This window comes from Conger conger, chromosome 6 (assembly GCF_963514075.1).
Source record: "Conger conger chromosome 6, fConCon1.1, whole genome shotgun sequence".
In the NCBI taxonomy this organism is placed as follows: domain Eukaryota; kingdom Metazoa; phylum Chordata; class Actinopteri; order Anguilliformes; family Congridae; genus Conger; species Conger conger.
In genome coordinates, this window is record NC_083765.1 from 12447494 (window position 1) to 12467540 (window position 20047).

Here is a 20047-nt window from a genome sequence, read left to right on the forward strand (position 1 = left end):
GCAGTCATTGAATGCAAAGTTCTTACAACAAAAGACTAAATATGACCACTTTAAGATGATGTGAATTTGTCCAATTGCATACTTTTGGTCCCCATTAAATAGGGGGAACAATTTGTAAAAAGGGCTGCAATTCCTGCATGGTTCAAGCAATATGGATGTAAATGCACACAGATAAAGGTGATGGTCTGCATTTTAACCTCATAGTCATTATTTAAAATTTAAAATCCAATGTGCTGGAAAACAGATCCAATATAACAAATATTCTGTCGCAAATGCAATATCGTCATGGAAACATAGTTCCTGGAGCACAAAAACTTTCCTTGAAAATCAGTGGGATGAATCCTCCTCCTGTCTAGCACCTCTGACCTTTTCCACACGAGTGACCACTAAGTCACGGATGCGTGTGGCTGAGGGAGGAGAAGGTTGAGTGATTGGGGCTGTCCCCCCCGCATGTCCAGGCTAATGACAGCCTCTTATCTGACTGTTACAGCATATGGCCAGTGGCAGAGGGGGACAGTACCCCACATGCCCTGCCCAACCGGGGGGACATATGACATCAGAGGCCCCCTCAGAGGACCAAGAGGAGCTTGATCAAGAACCACCACCCCCCCATCTCTCCATAGGCCATGGTGGGATAGGACAGAGGGGTCAATTGTTCCCCCACTGAAAATACTCAAATGAGAGCTCAGATACAGCCTTATTGTTCATGACTGATTGCTGTGTCATTATTCTATAGAATGAATCAAGATTTTCCCTTATAAATGTTGAAAGTAATTACACATTTCTCACAAATGCACTGCTATTCAGCAACCACCACAATGATCTACCCAAACTGCATGTGAATTAAAAATAATATATGCATTTTGTTGTAAGTTTTGTATAGACAAATGTCGATTGAGCCCAGGCCAAACTGTAATGTGCCAGACGGATAAGAGTTATGATACTGTGCTGATATACAAAATCAGCAACCTGAGATGAACAATGGCAGCAAGTTGATGTTTTCTTCACTGGCAAAATCAGCTTCTTTATTTACATTTTTTAAAGAAATTGAGTTGTGTCCATTCCTACCTGTTCCCCTGCGTATTGATGGCTTTAATACTTCTTCTGAAGATATACTGGCAGATAATGCAATTGCTCCTATAAGTGCTTCCTTCTGAAAATTATTTTAAAACATAATAGAAAGAAAAGGCAGAATTGTTAACAGAATAACAATCATTGCATTTCACTTCATGAAATGTATTTCGATATCAGGGTTGTTGTCTACTGCATGTATACAACTACTGTATCAGAAGCAGAAGACTCCTAAGGCATAATTAGATGTCCATTACTTTCCACAATAGAGGCTGAGCGGCAGAGGAATTCCTGACAAACAGTGGAATGTGTCGTTTTCAGCAAAGCAAAACTAAGCCCGTGTAACCGAAACGGCGTTGTTTAATTAATTGTGTTAATGTTTCTGCCCTTTAATCAAAGCGCAGAAAGCTCTCACAATCTATCTTCAGCAACCAAGATCAGCTCTCGGGTGACGGATTAATAAAGCCGCTGATTAAATTCGAGAAACTGAAACGTCTCGTGTCGCTCTTTAATTTATCTTTAATTCCTCACCGATTTACAGTCCGGACCAAATCTAGATGCTGATTTAAGAATAAGATTGGGGCGGAGAAGGGGGAGAGTGGGGGAGGGGGGATCATTGATGGTATAAATTATATATAGACTAACCATTCGCTCCATCTTTATCTTACAAATATGTCCTCGTGTCGATTAAATGTATGTATCACTTATACGTTGTTTGAGAATCCCTCTACTCTCCATTCTGAGCTTACTAAATGGTCGTCATGGAAATAGCACGATTTGGCTCCAGAACCCTGGTCCCGGGCACCTGCTCTGAGCATCCCATGCACAGGGCTCCTATACGCCGAGTCTAATGCTGCACTCCGGCTGGGGTGCGTACACAGGCCAGTACGAAACAATCCCCAGTTTTCAGCCTCGGACACCTGAAACCTGCTTGGGTGGAACTGAAATGCCGGGGAGCTTTTCATCCCCCCTCCAAAAAAAGTCCCGAGAACAAAGCTCAGAAGCAGGGAATGGGGTTTGAGTCAACTTCAATATCACTCGTGCATCCTTTCCGCAACATTTCCGTTTTTAAATGTATCTTCCTCAAACTTTAAGCGAATATAAATATTAGTACGCAATAGCCTATCTTGTGAGTGAAGATGAGAGACTGAAGACCTGTTTTTCGTCCTCAAGATTAACATTTTGTAGGATTAGGCCTATATGCGAGTCATTAATAGGACTCGTGATAAACATGGCCGAAATGTAAGCTTCCTCCGTTCTATCTATCTATTTATCAATCTATTCTTCATTACTGGTAGTTAACTGACCCACAATACTGCGATAGCAGACCTCAATTCTCACACCTTGGTCCGTATCAGTGAAATGGAACGGAGGCCTACATGACCACAATGACAATATGAACATGTAAGCCGATCGGGTGAGTGATAAGGACGAAAGGGAAACAAAAGTTCCTTTTATATTCCAATGAGAAAATACTGCAGTCCTGGAAATTAGCTCCGTGAATTTACCATCTGAAAGGGATAACAACAATCATTTAGCACAACAAATGTCGATTAACTAGGCTATAGCCTACAGTAAATATCCACAATGGGAGAAAGATAAACGATGGAAATATTACTTCTCAAAACAACTTTAAAATAATAGCATGGTCAGGTATTTCCAGCTGTTTGGAAGTAGCATTACGATAAAGGCAATCTTGGGTGGTGTTTCATTGAATTAATTGAATATATAAAAAACATTAAAGTAAAATTTACGGTAGGCCTACTCTCTAAGCGGTTCTCCGAGTCAGTCTGTTTAACACAAGCCTGGTTTACTCGCGCCTTAAAGCATTTGGCCTGCACTTTCAATGCAACGTTTCATATCAGCGGCTTTGCTCTCATACCTGCGCTGCATGGGAACCAGTATCCCGTTTCGGCAGCATTATACTGCTGCTTTTGCTGTTGGAAAAAGGGAGAACAAGGCATGGTTTGTTCTTCGCAGGTAACTGGCACTTCTGCTACGCAGGAAGAACACATACTTCGTTCGAAACCAGAAGTAACCTTTTCCTAATAAAAGCAGAATAATCATCATATCTAAATAAGCCTTAACCAAATAAAGTGTCACTTTCTTTTCACAATAAAAAGTGAATAATAATAAAACTAACCACCGATTTCCTAGGTAAAAGTTGGAAAAGGTCATACAAAAATTCAGCAACTTTTGAAGTGTATTTTTATGTTACTAACTGCATTAATCCGTTGGCGTAACAATTACTATCAATGCGATTACAAGCAGTAACAAGGACAACAACAGCATAATAATAATAATAATAATAATAATAATAATAATAATAATAATAAGAATAATATCTATAACAATAATAACAACAACAACCTTTATTTATACCTGCCAGTAGCCTACTACAGACAACATCAGTAATATTATGCATATAAGATAATCAAGCTATGACAGTTCTCTTGAAAGAACCGGTTGACAATTCTCAGTAAATAGATTAACTTACTTCCCGTGACCATGCCAGTTAGTGAAGTTCACACTTTCAATGCTCCAGGAAATAAGTGCTGCAAAAAAATAATAACCTGAATCTGAATTTGTTCATTTTAATTAGATGTACAACATCAATAAAAGAAGACAAAGCCATTTCAATCAACTATTTAAACAATTAAATAGACAAACACCCAAACAAACAATTAGGCTAAATAGTGACTTACCTTGATATACTAAGATAAAATAAAATAATACAAAATACAAATTTCTTTTTATGGCGAGACCTAAATTAGGATCCATCCGTGATTCATATGTCCCACGTCTTGAGCGGAATCAATTTCTCCCCCGCCAGTTTTAAAAAATAATAATTATCTGTACCAAACACACATTTTGTACATTTTCAGGAGGTTGCTTGTTCACATCGCTTCTCACTCACTTCTGTGTAAGATCTGAGAGCTTCATTGCACCTTAGTTAAGGAATGACTATTCCACCTTATTAGCATAATTTATTCAGACAGGTAAACCCGGTGTATGTAAATGAGGGAGTTCACCGTTCACTGAGTTCACTGCTTTCGCTCAGAACCACGAAGAGTTAGCTTTCTTCCATTAAACAACGAACGAGATATTCGTACGCGTTTTTAACGCTTAAAAAATCGAAATTTACTAAAATGTTAAATATATGCAAATACTCCATGCTCTCTTGTTTTTATTATGGGGATTCAAAGTTAGACGCTGACCGTTAGCAACACATTTTCAGCTGAAGAGACAATATGCCAAGGATGTATCGAGTTAAAAAAAATAAGATACAGTACACTTATATACACGATGAGATAAAGCAGTGGGTATTCAGTGTTTTTTGTTTTTTGGGGGAAGGGGTTGCGAAATGTTTGATGTTTTTTCTCATCCACTACAACTGGGAAAATTCTAAAGATTTATTTTTCAATGTAACTTTTTTTTTACAGCCGCTTTGGTTTCCAGGTGAATGTGGCGTATTTACACAGTGGCGTGCATGCACGAGCTGTTTAACTTTTTTCCCGATGGATATTTGTATTATTCGTTTGCATGTTAACCCAGACTTAAAGTTCTTTCTAAGTGCCGAGGCGATTTGGACTGATGTACCAACCAGTACCAATACAACCAGTTATCAAATGATTGGTTATCGCCCTCCGATATTGTAGGCTGTAACAGCGCGACTGCATCTCCATTGCTGCATTTCAGTGCAGTCGCACTTGTGCAAATGACGATGTTTAATACAACAAGCATCGGCAAAGAATACACTGCACAAATCCACAGATCCGTATCCCTGTGTCACACACTGGTACTACGACGGAATTAACAATGGGAAGATGTGAAGATTATCTGACTTTGGCTACACATGCTACACGCAGGACATATAGACGGGCAAACACAAATAAATGATTGCACAAGAACGATAATTATTTTTAAAGGTTTATTTATAATTTCATTGTTTAGATTTCAGAGATGTATTACAAGCAGGATATTGGTCTTATTAGCACACCAGTATTTATCTACTGGATTTTATGTCATTTATTTGCAGATGGAAAGGTACAAGTGAAAAAAAAACTGAAAATAAATCCATGCGGTTTATAACGGGACCTTATTATTCCAAAAGGTTTGTACATGTATTATGTATTTTCATAACAATGGCAAATATGCTTATACATAACTCATATGATTTACATCTAGGGTTAAATCTTTATTGTAAATTGCATCTGAAGGTGATGATGATGATGATGATCATGATGATGATGATTATTATTATTATTATTATTATTATTATTATTATTATTATTGGCTGTCTTTGGTGAAGAAAGTGTAGAAGGTCTGTGAAGACAGCCTGTCTTTGGTGAAGAAGCTTCCTGTTGAATTACTTTATTGCTTTATATCTCAGATCCTCAATCTTTATATCTCAGAATATCACTTTAATATCACATATTACATTACAGTCATGAAATGTAAATAGATTGCTCAGCTGTGAATATAATGTTATTATACCTTACTGCATTATTTTAATACAAGTATTGAAATGCTGTTTATATTTCATTGTTTTGTATAGAGCAAACTCAGAAGGCCATACGTTTTTAACAGTAGAATCTCTTGCCACCTTCAAGCGCAGACTGAAGACGCACCTCTTCAAGCTGCACCTCTCCCCGTCCCTCCCTACATACCTCCCTGTAAACCTTAACTGTACCTGTGATATTTACTTGTGTATTAGGATGATACCGTTGTTTGTTTTGTTTGGCTTGGTAAGCAGTTTATTCATAGATTAGCATGTTGCGGTATTACTATTTAAAAAAATGAATAAATCTGATGATCAAATGGGCCCTAGTCCTTATCTTTGTTGTACAGGTAGCAGTTGAAATTGTACTTACCTCTAGGGTCTTTCAGCGCACTTATCCCTGGTTATGGGTATGCACTTTGCACTGTTGTACGTCGCTCTGGATAAGAGCGTCCGCCAAATGCCAATAACGGAATGTAATTTAAATAAAGTGTTAAGGGGTGCACTGAAACCAGTGTGGGGAGTGTGAAATTATTTATCTTTCTTTGTGAAAATTGTAATGACAGAAGGTGGTTGTGATTGTGGATAAGACCAGGGGGCAAATTTCAATCATGGGACTTAGGGTTGGCAGGTTGGGTTAGTCCTGAGTGTAGGGGGTCTAATGGGGTGGGTTAGTCCTGAGTGTAGGGGTGGAGGGGATGTAATGGGGTGGGTTAGTTCTGAGTGTAGGGGTGGAGGGGGTTTAATGGGGTGGGTTAGTCCTGAGTGTAGGGGTGGAGGGGATCTAATGGGGTGGGTTAGTCCTGAGTGGAGGGGGTTTAATGAGGTGGGTTAGTCCTGAGTGGAGGGGGTTTAATGGGGTGGGTTAGTTCTGAGTGTAGGGGTGGAGGGGGTTTAATGGGGTGGGTTAGTCCTGAGTGTAGGGGTGGAGGGGATCTAATGGGGTGGGTTAGTCCTGAGTGGAGGGGGTTTAATGGGGTGGGTTAGTCCTGAGTGTAGGGGTGGAGGGGGTTTAATGGGGTGGGTTAGTCCTGAGTGTAGGGGTGGAGGGGGTTTAATGGGGTGGGTTAGTCCTGAGTGTAGGGGTGGAGGAGATCTGAGTCAGGGCCATTCATGACAGACAGGCAGGAGATTATAGAATGTAATGTTCCAGGTGGGACATGCACTGTTCACTGTTCCCCATGTTGAGGGCATCGATTGTGCGTTTCTCCTCAGATGAATGATGGCAGTATGAATCATGGAAAATGAAGGCATATGACTCACTTGTCTTGTCCTTGATGACAGTCGTGTAATGGGGACTGATCTTTTCTGATCTCTGAAAGCAGTCCTCTGCTCAGTGATGTGTGTGCAACTCCCTGTCTTCTCATAATCGCCATTGCCCTCTTTTTAATTGTAACAATTTGTAGCACTGTATGTACCCATGTATCATTATTATTATTATTATTTACATACACTCAATGAGCACTTTATTAGGTAGACCTGTACACCAGCTTGTTAATGCAAATATTGAATTAGCCAATCATGTGGCAGCAATTAAATGCATAAAAGCATGCAGACGTGGTCAATAATAATAATAACTTAATTTATGCTTTTCAGTACTTCATACAAAAGAAAACTTTCCTAAAAATGTAAATGTTAAAACAAACAAACAAGGTGAATTATGAATATGTATTACCATATGATATTAATAGTATAATGTCCAGGATTATGTAAAAAAAAAAAAAAGATGATTAAATCAGAAAGTTGAAATGTTGATATACATTATGTAGCCTTAATGATACTGATAAATGATATATGCGGAACCTTTATGAATAGAGCTAAAATACAAACCTCTGTTTCCAACCTAAAGGTGAATAAGGGGGCAGTCTCTCTGTATACAAAATGTGTATTACTATTTCGGTTTCTGGCATAATGTAAGTTAAGTGTAAGATCGTAACAGCCCACCTAAATGCAGGCCCTGGTAGACAATTCCTCTAATTGTGCACTTGTACACCAATGGTGACATTTAAGGGTTATGCCTCAGCATTTAACACTGTGGCACAGAAAAAGTCTTTGCTGAACAACACTGGGTGTGGATATTTTAGGAATCCAGTTAACCATTTGTGGCCAACAGAAGCCATGGACTCCAGAGAGTAGCACAGGAGCCTCTGTAAGCCGGTGCAAACGGCAGCCTGCTGTGAAGCAGCATTTGCGGCGTTAAATTGGCCACTCTGCGATCACAGGGGTACTTGGGTTTGGGCGGCTGACCCTCCCAAACAGGCTCGGCTTAGCCCAATACTGAGCGGGATATAGACAACCCTTTGTCCCGAGAACTGCTGTTTCATGTCCCGGCCAACTCTTTCTGAAATTTCATCCAGTGGGGTATTTGCGGGAGAATTAGTTTTCTGAATCTCTTCGTGCCTTTTGTAATCTTTTAAAAATGCAGCTAATCGGTCCAAATTTGAAAGGGGAAGGGGGTGGAGCGGTTCAGTTTTTCTAGCTTATAAAGTAGGACAGTTTCCTCCATTTTTTATTGTCTTTTTTATCCCCATGGCGAGTGAATTTCCTGTTTCTGTTCCCACAACTGTGTACCACTACATAATATCCTGTGCAGGCCATTTTTCTAAGTGGATTTTGTTTTCGTCTTTTGTTTTGTTGATGGAATAGATTTCGGTGTTGCGCAGACCTGGTAAGAAATTCTACATGATGCAATACTGCAGACATTCAGTAGATGGTGCAAATATGCCATAAGTCAGGACACAATTTCAGTTTGATGTTTGAATTAATGTTAATTTCACGGCATGTTTTCTGTTCACTACTAATCTTTTTTGAAAATATACTTCTGCTGAAGCATGTATTTGTAGCTGCAGAATGTCCAGCTATGATAATTTCAGTTTTGAGACCCTGTTGCATTTTTTTACTCTTGATGTGCAAGCTTTATTACTACAGTTTCTTGAAGAATGTTTTTCTTTCATATTATAGTATTATATTATTTTCTACTAATTTCATGAATCCTAATCTAAAAATATTGATATTCTCATATAAATTCAATTTTGATTGTGTTAATAGTTTTATATTGTATGTCACTCTGGACTAAAGTAGAATCTGCAAAATAAATAAATGTAAATAAAACATATCATATATATGTTTTCATGGATTAGAGAACATGTTGCAAAACTTCCTTAGACACTGATGATCTTTCAGTGAAGCCTGTAGAAAAGCTTGAATCAGAACCACAGTTCTACATACAAGAGGCCATAAAGGACCCTCCACTGACTGACTGACTGCGGTGACTTTTTTCTGCCGTGTCCTGGGAGACCTTCAGGACCATGGACAGAGCATGTGCACGGAAGGACACAGCTGAGGTCGATTGGCAGTGAGCCTGAGTGTTTCTGAGTGTCTTCACCGGGCCTGACATAATGTCCTGCCAGATATACCAGTATTAAGGTGGACATTATAGCTGTATGGGTTGGGCTGTCCAAAATGAATGGAAGGATGACAGGAAGAAGGACAGACAAGCTATGATTCCTCACATATCTACACCATCCACGCATCTGCCTCCATTCCTTCAGAGCACTGCCAGTAGGCAGCCCTCAACTGCTTTCTCAGACTGTTGTTGTTTCTCCCTTTGAGGAAAAAAGAGAACTGACCGAGAATTCCCCTTCTGGGAAGGAAGCAAAGATAGATATGTTGTCTCCTGAGTTAAGAAGATGCTTGTTGATCATAATGCTCATCGGAGATTCAAGAGGTGACTTAAAAATGTTTGTGTGCTCTCGACAAGGTAATAATAGACCAAAAGAATATGGCTGCGCTGGTCTTGTTTTGTTCAGTTTTCCTTTTCTAGCCAATATCATTTATCTGCCCAGGCCCAATTTCACAGAGAGTGAAAGTCTCAAACGTTCATGAATCCAGCTCAATGTTTCGTTTACTGCCCTCTTTTTATCATTTGAATCGTAGAGCTGCAGAACATTCCTGAAGAAAAGGCTTAGAACAACAGTGGATGTGAGATTGCGAGATTTATTTGGTCTAACTGTAGGACATCCCAAATAATTTATTAGATATCTCCCACACATAACAGATGGTTGAATACAGAGGTCTTGAAGGGAATTAATGTTGTTGTACTTAAGACATGTAGCTGAGGTATGTGAAGTAACTGCAGTAAGGTTTGTTGCTCATATTTGTGCCATTGCAATGTCCATTTCACATGTTTTCTTCACACCTGATAAGGATCTCATTCTCTTCAGATATTCCCTCATGACAGATAACCTTGCTGTGTCATCTGTGGGATTCAAAACTATTGTGTGTGTGTCACATGCCGTGACACTCCCCTGGGAGGACAGAAGAGATGGACACAGGGATGTACGAAGAACAACGCTTTTCACCTGTGTTTATCACAAGTTGGAGTGAAAAGCTGGAGTGAAAGAGAGAGAAAGAGCACATGAGCCGAATGGAAAAAATAAATAAAAGTCTTCACCCGTCACCCCCATGGGATCCGGGTCTGGAGTCACACTGGTTTCCACATTAACCCCCCCGGTTAATGACAGCAGAAATAGGGGCAAGCGTCTGAATGCCGCAGACATGCACGAGAAGCACCTCAGCGTGAGGTCACATGTGAGACAGGAAGTGAGCCGATGTCTGCAGCATGTGAGCGGGACTCCCGTGGAGAGCGGGCGGATAAGGATCTGTGCAGAGACAGGGTCAGGCATTGTGCGGCGGGTTTCGTTAGCGGTAATGTGAACTAGGTGTGAGAGACGGGGCGGGCGGAGGCCGGGAGGATTCGGGAGGGTGCAGCGCGGGGCGGGGGGGCTTCGTGAGGCCTGATTAGAGCGGGGTTCCCCCGGGGGGCTGGCCAGCCCTCTCATAATGAGCTGAAAGGCCTGTGACGTGATGCTGTGTGCGCCGCGGGTATAGACTGCTCTTCCCTTTCCTCCAGGCTTGGCGCCTGCCTTTGTGCCGGGCCCGGCCTGTAGAGACAGCTCTTTCGACAGCGGAACGTGTACATGCTACAGGACGAGTGCTAAACTATACTGTTCATCCTCAGCAGGGACCGATAGGAGAGATGCTCTCTTTTCTAGGGACGGAGGGTAGATGGTAATTGTGCATAGTGGAATTTTGATGTGATTAGCTTATTGTCATTATAAGTTTGAAGTTGAAAATAGATAGCTGAACAGAATATGTAAATTAAATCAGTAAAAAAAAAACTAGTGAAGATTAGAAGACCTTCAAAAGGCTACATAGTTATATTGTAAAGCTTTTAATGGCAGCTGTTAATAAAGCCGTAACAAAAGTTTTTTTCTCAGATTGAGGAATTGCAATGCCCATCCAGGTGAGGTTGCTGTGGGAAGCAATACAAAATGTGGCTTTAGGAGAAGCCATTGAGCAAAGGGCCATATAGCGCCCATAAAAAAAACCAAGTGCCCCTTCAGCATAACACAAGCAACACACAGCTGCTTTCTAGGCCAAAGCAGAAAAGAGAATATCAGTAGACACCTTCGGTGAACAGTTAGCAACTTGCAGTTACTTAGACTACCTACAGAGGGCAGTGGTGAATTTATGGCGTTCACGATTGTTACAGTATCTGGATACCGTTACTCCTTAAGCTTTATGCAATTTAAAGCAGTGCAATTGAGGTCAAATTGGATTCAATATCTGTATCTATGATTTCTACTTTTCAGTCAGAAAAAAATATCTATTACTAAATAACCATATTCATCTAAATTAGGGCCAAATTAATCTGAATAATTTATGAAAAGGTCATTTCTAAAGAGCCACATGTAATTAGTTCATTTCTGTTCAGTTCCACAGAACAGGCCAACAGGCTAACAGCACATTTAATGAGCATTGACTTGAGATGGTTCAGATCTATATAAAGCCTAGCCATATAGATATAATTATATCTGAATGCTGACAGGTGCTATGGCCACGGTTCTAGGACCACTGGGGTTTGGGGCAGTAGGAAAGAATGTCTGCTTTCCATGAGCATGAACAGGAAGTTCTGGCACGTAACACCGGCAAGAGGTCTATATCTGCCACCATATCAAGTTGGGGCGGCACGGATGGTGCAGTGGGTAGCACTGCCGCCTCACAGCAAGGAGGTTCTGGGTTCGAATCCCCGTCGGCCGGGGCATCTCTGTGCGGAGTTTGCATGTTCTCCCCGTGTCTGTGTGGGTTTCCTCTGGGTACTCCGGTTTCCTCCCACAGTCCAAAGACACGCACGTTAGGCTGATTGGAGAGTCTAAATTGCCCGTAGGTATGAGTGTGTGAGTGAATGGTGTGTGTGCCCTGCGATGGACTGGCGACCTGTCCAGGGTGTATTCCTGCCTTTTGCCCAATGTATGCTGGGATAGGCTCCAGCCCCCCTGCGACCCTGATCAGGATAAGCGGGTTCAGATAATGGATGGATGGATGGATATCAAGTTGGGTTAGCAATGTCTGAATTGAGTTTATTAATATTAGCTGGAATTTCACTAATCTGAGGCCTTCAGCATTTAAACTGTGCTGCAAGATTACCAGTGATGTCAGAGAAGATGAAAGCTCGCTGTGATGAACTTTATCAAATGTTTGAATTGCACGTTGCCGAGGCAACAAATTGGTATAGTCCCTATCTGCACTATGGATCACTATCTACATTACATGGTTTTGAAAGTCAATTCTGGGATGACATAAATCTTCTGTGTTATTAGGGGGGCATTTTTATATTATCTTTATTGATGCTTGTAGCATGCTTGCTTTGGTGCACTGTAGGGGGGGTATAGGTAAATGTGGGAGCCTTGCATTCCCTCTGACTGGGCTGTGCACTCTGGGAGAGCGTAGATACCAACTAGTACTCTTACCTGCCTAAGATCAGGCTTCATGTGAGTTAGGTAATAAAGATGGCTGAACAGTATGTCTCTATCTCCGTCTCTCACTGTGTGCTAATGGGGACGGAGCTGGGGGCCACATGACATCAGTGGGCCAGAAATGGTCCACACGCCGAGCTGTTTGCCCTCATCTGTCTTTGATAGAAGGTGTACATGCTGGGTAAAAAGTCAGTCCTTCATTGCATACTGGCATTTGCTCCCATGCAGCTGACTCAGCACATCCAGGCAGGGTGGAGCTAATCTGGGGTGCTGGACTGCAGACAGTGTGCACCACTGCAAACACGTATGTGTCCAGGACCCATGCCATTTCAAGAAGCAGAACTGAGATTTCGTTCTCCACTTTTGTCTGTCATGACAGCACACAATGACCGGTTTTGGTGGTCACATGATTTTAGACATCTCTCTCATTTCAGGTTATGTGAGGAGCTGTGCTACAGGGTCCGCCTAAATTCTGTGCTAAATTTGAGAAGCAGCGTGTGCTACTGGACATTACAGGCAGGACAGGCATGTGGAATTCATCTGGTAGGAGCACATGCTCATAGAGCTAAGCTGCTATTAAAAGACATCTATTGACAACTATTGCCCATGTGTATAGTCACATTTCACTTACCCCTGCGCCATTCAGCCCAGAGACTATTGCCCCTGTGTATGGTCACATTTCGCTAACCCCTGTGCCATTAAGCCCAGAGACTATCGCCCCTGTGTATGGTCACATTTCGCTAACTCCTGTGCCATTCAGCCCAGAGACTATTGCCCCTGTGTATGGTCACATTACATTAACTCCTGTGCCATTAAGCCCAGAGACTATCGCCCCTGTGTATGGTCACATTTCGCTAACTCCTGTGCCATTCAGCCCAGAGACTATCGCCCCTGTGTATGGTCACATTTCACTAACCCCTGTGCCATTCAGCCCAGAGACTATCACCCCTGTGTATGGTCACATTTCACTAACCCCTGTGCCATTCAGCCCAGAGACTATCGCCCCTGTGTATGGTCACATTTCACTAACCCCTGTGCCATTCAGCCCAGAGACTATCGCCCCTGTGTATGGTCACATTTCACTAACCCCTGTGCCATTCAGCCCAGTGAGAGACTGCAGTTGTGCTCTGTTAGGAGGCTGAATTTCACAGTACAGTATGATCTGTGCGTGTGAGTCTTCAGAGAAATAAAAGCACAGGACTGACTGCCTGCCCCACAGGCAGTGTGGATGCAGTTACAACAGGAAGCCATTTAGCAAACTGATTGTTCCATGAGCAGACTCACTGTCATTTCGTTTTCGTATATCTTTGTTCTACCCAATGATTCAGGCTAGACCGTTGGAAAAATATTGACTACTTTTTCACTTTTCTGCTAAAGTGGAGGCTGCTGCTGATTTTAATGCTTTCAGCAGTGTAGCTATATATTTACTGACCTATTGTCCAAGCCCTTTGTGATCCAGTTTGTCATAATTACAGAGACTAACACACACAAACACTGCTGCCAGGAATGCAAGGCAAACCATAATGTTTCAGCCAGGTAGGTCTTCATCAGGTGAAGTGTGCTGTAAAAATAGAAAAAGTAAGCATGAGTTGAGTAAAAGGTGTTGAACCTACTACATAAGGACACCAATCAGCTCACTTCAAAAATTGCATCTGCATTTCTGGAAGATGACGTTGAGGTTGGTGCACGGATTGTGAAACGGGCAAGAGTTTTTAGCAGTTTGGTTATTGGTTAGCATAGTTATTTCCGCACTACAGTTGAAGCAGTACCATAAGTACGTTTGCTTGTATTCAATGTAATGTAGGCTATAAATATACTTACACGCAGAAGGGCACGTGAAATCCTCTGTAGTTATTGTGATGTAGAGAACATTTGACCGTTAAAACCTGTTGCTCCAATGAAGTGCTGCGTTGTGCTGTCGATGTGATAGTGTCAAATGGATGGGACACTGCAGGCTGTGCCAGCGGCAGCTTAAGTCGGGCGCGGGCATTAGTGCAGAAAAACCGCCACTTATAATGCCTGAAGCCGCTGTTCGTCTGGTCGGAGCAGATCCTCGCGGTGTGACCGTCTCACAGAGACCCCTTTCATCGAATCGCACTGTCCGCACGCATACACGGCCGCTCCTGTCTTGAGGACAACCACATAGAGCTTGCATTTCACGCAACGAAATGGAGCGTGTCCTCATTTAATGGGAATCTAGGTCCGTTTCTCGTCTATCATTACATACATTTAAGTGTTAAAGGAGGAATGAGGTGTGCGTCAGCACCTTGGACAGAGATCGCAGAAGTTTTACTGTTTTACGGGAGACTACGGAGTAGAGATGGTATCTTCTTACTGCCCATTTAGAGTTGGCTTTATTGGAAGGTATTCAACGCTGGCAGCACTTAGCTTTACAGCTCTGATACCACTTAACTTCAGTGTAATTTTGCTTTGCTCTTTGCGTCTATGGAACAATACATACGCTCTATGCAGAGGATGTTCGATTAATAGCAACTGACATAGCCCATTTTTACCATGTTTTCTTTTTATTTTACATCAAATACTTTTATCCTGAGCTGTAAGGTAAGTTGACAAAATCTTCTGTCATACGCAAAACAATTGCCATAGCATTAAATATTGTGCAACCAACTATGCTGAACATGATATGTGACCGATATGCGTGGATGCACTGCAGGCAAATATAGTGCTCGAAAGCCACATAATTGTAATGTTCCTTTAAACACTGAGATCTTCAATGAAGATTGTCTGAATTTGAGCCCAAATAAGGAGATTTCAGACAACAAATGATGAAACAAAAGATAAACAAGCCACTTTGCCTCAATAACTTGACCTCTCCTGCAATCCAATGCAAAATCATAAACTTATGAAATATTACAAATTACAATACAACACAAACCGTTTATCTGACATGGCCAGGGCTTGTCCATGAGGATTAATATAGTTCATATGTCAAACGGTTTCCATAGACTAGAGCAGACACGGATTTAGAGCGGCGACCGGGAGGCAGCTGGGGAATGGTGCAACACTAGACAAGGAGAATTAACTCCTTCCTAGCACGCTAGGACAACACTTGCACCAGGTCAAACTACAGGCTACAGCCAATATCTGATTAATGCGTATGTTCTATGTGATTATTCAATCTACTTACATGTAGGCTAATGGTAAAAGCATTTATTATAAATGAAAAGGTTTTAAAATAAAATAAATAAAATCAAGGCATGATTATTAACCCTTATTGGATTCAAATTCGGTTACTTGTCTCGGTATTATCCCAGGAGGTTACCGGACAAGCTCCACAGTAATTTCCCTTTGCGTCAGTTGCACTTTTCAATTTATTCCGTCTTTTCTCAGAATTTACGCATTGTTTACATTTTTTAAGATCCTCTTCTAGGGACCGAATCTCTTGATTAACTAATTCGTACGCATACCGTCTATTTGAACCACTTTTACTCTAAGGGTTTGGGCTAGGCCTTACTGTTTACTATCCGGCTGCTGTGACAAGCTGCGACAGCTGAGACGCTTTCAGAGTCTTCTTTTGGACACGCGGCAGCTGATCTGGCAACAGAAAAGGGACACGTAACTTCAGAGGACAACACTCGCCTCAAGGCAGCTGTCACTTGGACAAGTACTGCGGATGAGTAAACTGCGAACAGAACGCGCAAAACGTTATCCCGTGACAGTTATGGTCCTTCGCATGAGAAAGTAAAGTTGACTGGTTTATAGAATGGACTCAATATGTTGTCCAGAAAAGAACTTATTCCTGAAGACTACGTACTCACACGATTGGCAGAGGATGTGCAACAACCTAAATGTAAAGCCAAGACGAGAAAGGCTAGGTTCGTGGCCAAGAACGGAAGATGCAATGTGGCCCACACGAACATTAGGGAGCAAGGACGGTTTCTGCTAGATGTGTTCACCACTCTAGTGGATTTAAAATGGATACATACGCTTATAATATTTACAATGTCTTATCTATGCAGCTGGTTGCTGTTCGGGATGATCTGGTGGCTCGTGGCTTTTGCGCATGGGGACCTACACCAGCAAAGTCCGGATTTCATCCCGTGCGTCACAAGTGTTCATTCCTTTGCTTCGGCGTTCTTGTTGTCAATCGAGGTGCAAGTGACGATCGGTTTCGGGGCCCGCATGGTCACAGAAGAGTGCCTCTCTGCCATCATTACACTCATCGTTCAGAACATCGTGGGTTTGGTCATTAATGCCATCATGCTCGGGTGCATCTTCATGAAGACGGCTCAAGCCCGTCGCCGCGCGGAGACGCTCATCTTCAGCAAGCACGCAGTGATTGCCCTCCGAAACAACAAGCTGTGCTTCATGATCCGACTTGGGGACCTCCGAAAGAGCATGATCATCAGCGCCGCGGTCAGGATGCAGGTGATCAGAAAGACCATCACTAACGAGGGGGAGATGGTCCCTCTCGACCAAATAGATATTCAGACTGACAACCCCATCGGGACGAACGGTATATTTTTGGTTTCCCCTCTCATTGTATGCCACGTAATTGACAAAAATAGTCCTCTTTACGATCTTTCAGAATACGACTTGCAACACGATGACATAGAGATCATTGTAGTGTTGGAGGGTGTGGTTGAAACAACTGGCATCACAACCCAAGCTCGAACATCATACCTGTCGGAGGAGATACTTTGGGGGCGCATATTTAAGCCCACAGTCTCGGAAGATGACGGCGTGTACGCTGTGGATTACTCTAAATTTGGGGCCACGGTCGACGTGCATACTCCTAGCTGCAGCGCGAGGAAACTAGATGAGATGGGAAGCTTTTTTCAATTTCAAGAAAACCAAGTATGGTCCAGAGAGTCCACCAGGAGACGCAACCGGCGTTCTCACGCGAAAAGGAATAGCGTTACCCAACCGCAAAACTGGTAATTCTATCGGATTTTTGCTACAATATTTATCTTAGGATCAGTTTTTTCTAGAAGGGATTTAAAAAAAACGAAATATATATATGTGAAATAGCGTTTTAACCACGCGACATTATCTTGTACAAATCATTGTAAAAATGTGTGCATTATTGAACTCGTTTACGCTCAACTTGAGGTATGGCTGTGGGGCGAAGTTTCTGCGCTGCATGAATTTAAGCCATTTATATTGAAATGCATTCTGTATTGAATTATATGAATTGCGTGTCCACTTGCCTAAATTGTGTTGTTACACATCTGCTCTTGGTTCTGTAATGTGAATGCAAGTAAAACACATTTACATTTAGAACAGTAAAATACTGATATACAAATTAGCTAAGAGTAAAACAATCGGGGGTAATTAGCACTTTTTTTTCTGACGTTGGAAGCATGTCATTTTCTGCATCTCCAGGAATTCTTAAACGTTTATTTCCAAATAAAATAAAATAAAATAAACATTTGCTATACATGTTATTCAGAGTATTTAATTGTGCCTGAAATAACTCTTACAAATATGAATTACTTATAATCCACATAACTTTAAAAATTCCATCGCGTGGATCCTGATAGTTGTCACTAGTTCTTACATTAATATTGGCTTACCTTGCACTTCTGCCACCTAGTGGAACAGATATTCAGTCTAGTGGAATTAAACATGTAAACCGGCCGTCATTCAAACCACACACACGCATGCGCACGAGTTATACTTTTCTTGCAGCAGTACATCCAAATGAAAAATACATCAAGGATTCAATGATTTAACACAGAGGAGCTTGAAGTGCCATTTTTCTTTTATTAGGTTATAATTTGCAGAGCTTAAAATATTTAATTGCTTTAACTTAGATAATTAAAATACATAAAAATGAAAGCCAGAAATGAAGAACCCTGCAAATGTCAAAACAAATAAAAATAAATAATGAGAAAATAAATCCACCCTCCACAATGGAGGCTATCCCGATATAACCCCCCTTATCCCGACAGAAACCCTGATCCCAATACAATCCTCTATCCTGACAAAATCTACTGTCAAATGACAACTTTACTCTCTCTGTGGTTAGCTTAATTACATAGCGTGTTAAGTCTGTATACTGTATAAATACAGGGTTTCCATTACTTTAATAAATTCAGACCTTTATAACCATTTAAAAATGATTATGAACCAAACCAAGATTGACATGTCCTTAAGATAGGGGGACAAGGGGTTCTTCCGCAACAGGACAGTGGGCTCATTCCAACAGTTTCAAACATCACCCAGAAGCCCTCCCCAGGCCCCCTCTCTCTCAGCTGTGCTTCTAGCCTGCTGGGACCAGCACCACACTAGGAGGGTGTGAGGATTTGGGGGAAGCCTAGTTTTGGAAGGGGGCGGGGTGGGGAATGCGTTTCATCCTCCACCACCTGACCTGGAGCACAGCAAAAGCAGGCGTGTCAATCAGCAGACAATGGCAATGTCTTTGTCCTCATGGCCCGGCTGCGCTGGAGGTCAGACACCACCGAAGAAAAAGAAACACGACCCACCACCCCACCAGCCCCGTGTCCCACACTGGATCTCTCACAGAGGGACGTAATGAGAGCTCTCTGCCTCTCTGCTCTACTCCCTCTCTCAAGCAGCATTACAGGGAGGAGGGCAGGACGTTAGGAGTCCGGCTACGCTACCACACGGGGACGCTAACGCAGAGAGGACAGCGCTTTCCCCAGCACTGCTGGAGTGGCCATATCTCTCCCTCACCCTGAGCCTGAGCTGAGACACTCCCCGAACATTCAGGAGAAGAAGAGAGCGGAATCACTCCACGCTCCACGCCCTCACGGGAGGGCAGGATGTTCCACACAACGATTAAAACGTCAAACTTTTTCAATAACACCCTAATGATACCATTACATGACAGTATGTCTAAAAGGGGCTGTGCCACCGTCCCATTGGTGGATGCTGGGAGGTGAAGCGGTAGAGAGACAGGAAGAGTGTGAACACACCGTGTCCCCTGAAAACCAGAATAACATTTCAACAAAACAAATCAAAACAGAGAAAAGAAAAAAAAAAAAAAAAAAACACCACATGGTTGGTTTCCTACTGAAAAGGCTGGGTAGGTGGCAGGATGGGCCTGGGGGGGCAAAGCTAACGCCAATTCCTGCTGGCGTGACTGCCCCCTGCTGGCGGCTCCCGGCGGCGGGCAGTGTGCGAGTCCTGGGCTGAGTCCTCCCTGCACGCTGGGCTCATCTCTCGGTCACATGGTTCTGTGCGCTGGGGGACGGGGGGGCGCTCAGGGCCTCGGAGAGGTCGTCCATGATGGCCGTCTCCTTGGCCTCCACCAGGCCGAACTCCCGCACGAAGACCATGAAGTGCGTGTACAGAGTGTTCAGGTGCCCCTGCAGCTCCAGCGCCACCGTCTGGCCGAAGTGGGCCCAGTAGATGTGCGCCAGGACGTGGAACAGGTACCGGCACACCTTCTTCACCAGGGACTCAAACGAGTTCGGGAACTCCTTACCTGCACGAGAGTGATGCAAGGAGAGTCAGTGCGCTCTAAACCTTCCCGATGCAGGTTATTTAACAATCCACAGTCATGGAGGGAAAGTATCATGCCTGTTTTTGAGGTTTCTGGATAAATGTAATTTAATGAATGATGATCAATACTCCAGTCTTCATTAATGAAGGAATCCCAGACAAAAAGGTGCTCATTGGGTAAACTGAAGGGTCTGTTAAGGTTTAGCAGCTACGGTGTTTCAGACTG

General features: G+C 42.5%; 3 protein-coding genes across 6 annotated transcripts in view; 1 reads left to right on the forward strand and 2 right to left on the reverse strand.

Moving 5' to 3' along the window:
* Positions 1-3581, reverse strand: part of otog (otogelin) — a 54980-nt gene extending 51399 nt beyond the window's left edge. The window contains exon 1 of the mRNA XM_061245241.1: positions 3569-3581. Within this exon, the coding sequence (XP_061101225.1) occupies positions 3569-3581 (13 nt within the window). The remainder of the gene's footprint in view (positions 1-3568) is intronic.
* A 10899-nt stretch (positions 3582-14480) lies between these two features.
* LOC133130365 (ATP-sensitive inward rectifier potassium channel 11-like) lies at positions 14481-17791 on the forward strand. The gene is made up of 2 exons (XM_061244909.1): positions 14481-14952; positions 16371-17791. Exon 2 carries the CDS (start codon positions 16387-16389, stop codon positions 17290-17292), a length of 906 nt encoding a protein of 301 aa, XP_061100893.1. The 5' UTR covers positions 14481-14952; positions 16371-16386; the 3' UTR covers positions 17293-17791.
* Positions 17792-18097: 306 nt separating this feature from the next.
* The window catches only part of LOC133130366 (MOB kinase activator 2-like), a 45874-nt gene continuing 43924 nt past the window's right edge, over positions 18098-20047 (reverse strand). For all 4 annotated transcript variants that reach the window (XM_061244913.1, XM_061244910.1, XM_061244912.1 and 1 more), the window contains one exon: positions 18098-19804. In XM_061244913.1, the coding sequence (XP_061100897.1) occupies positions 19533-19804 (272 nt within the window). In that variant the 3' untranslated portion in view covers positions 18098-19532. The remainder of the gene's footprint in view (positions 19805-20047) is intronic.

Coding starts and splice junctions, on each gene's coding strand:
- LOC133130365 (XM_061244909.1), top strand. CDS start 16,387: ATGATCTGGTGGCTCGTGGCTTTTGCGCATGGGGACCTACACCAGCAA.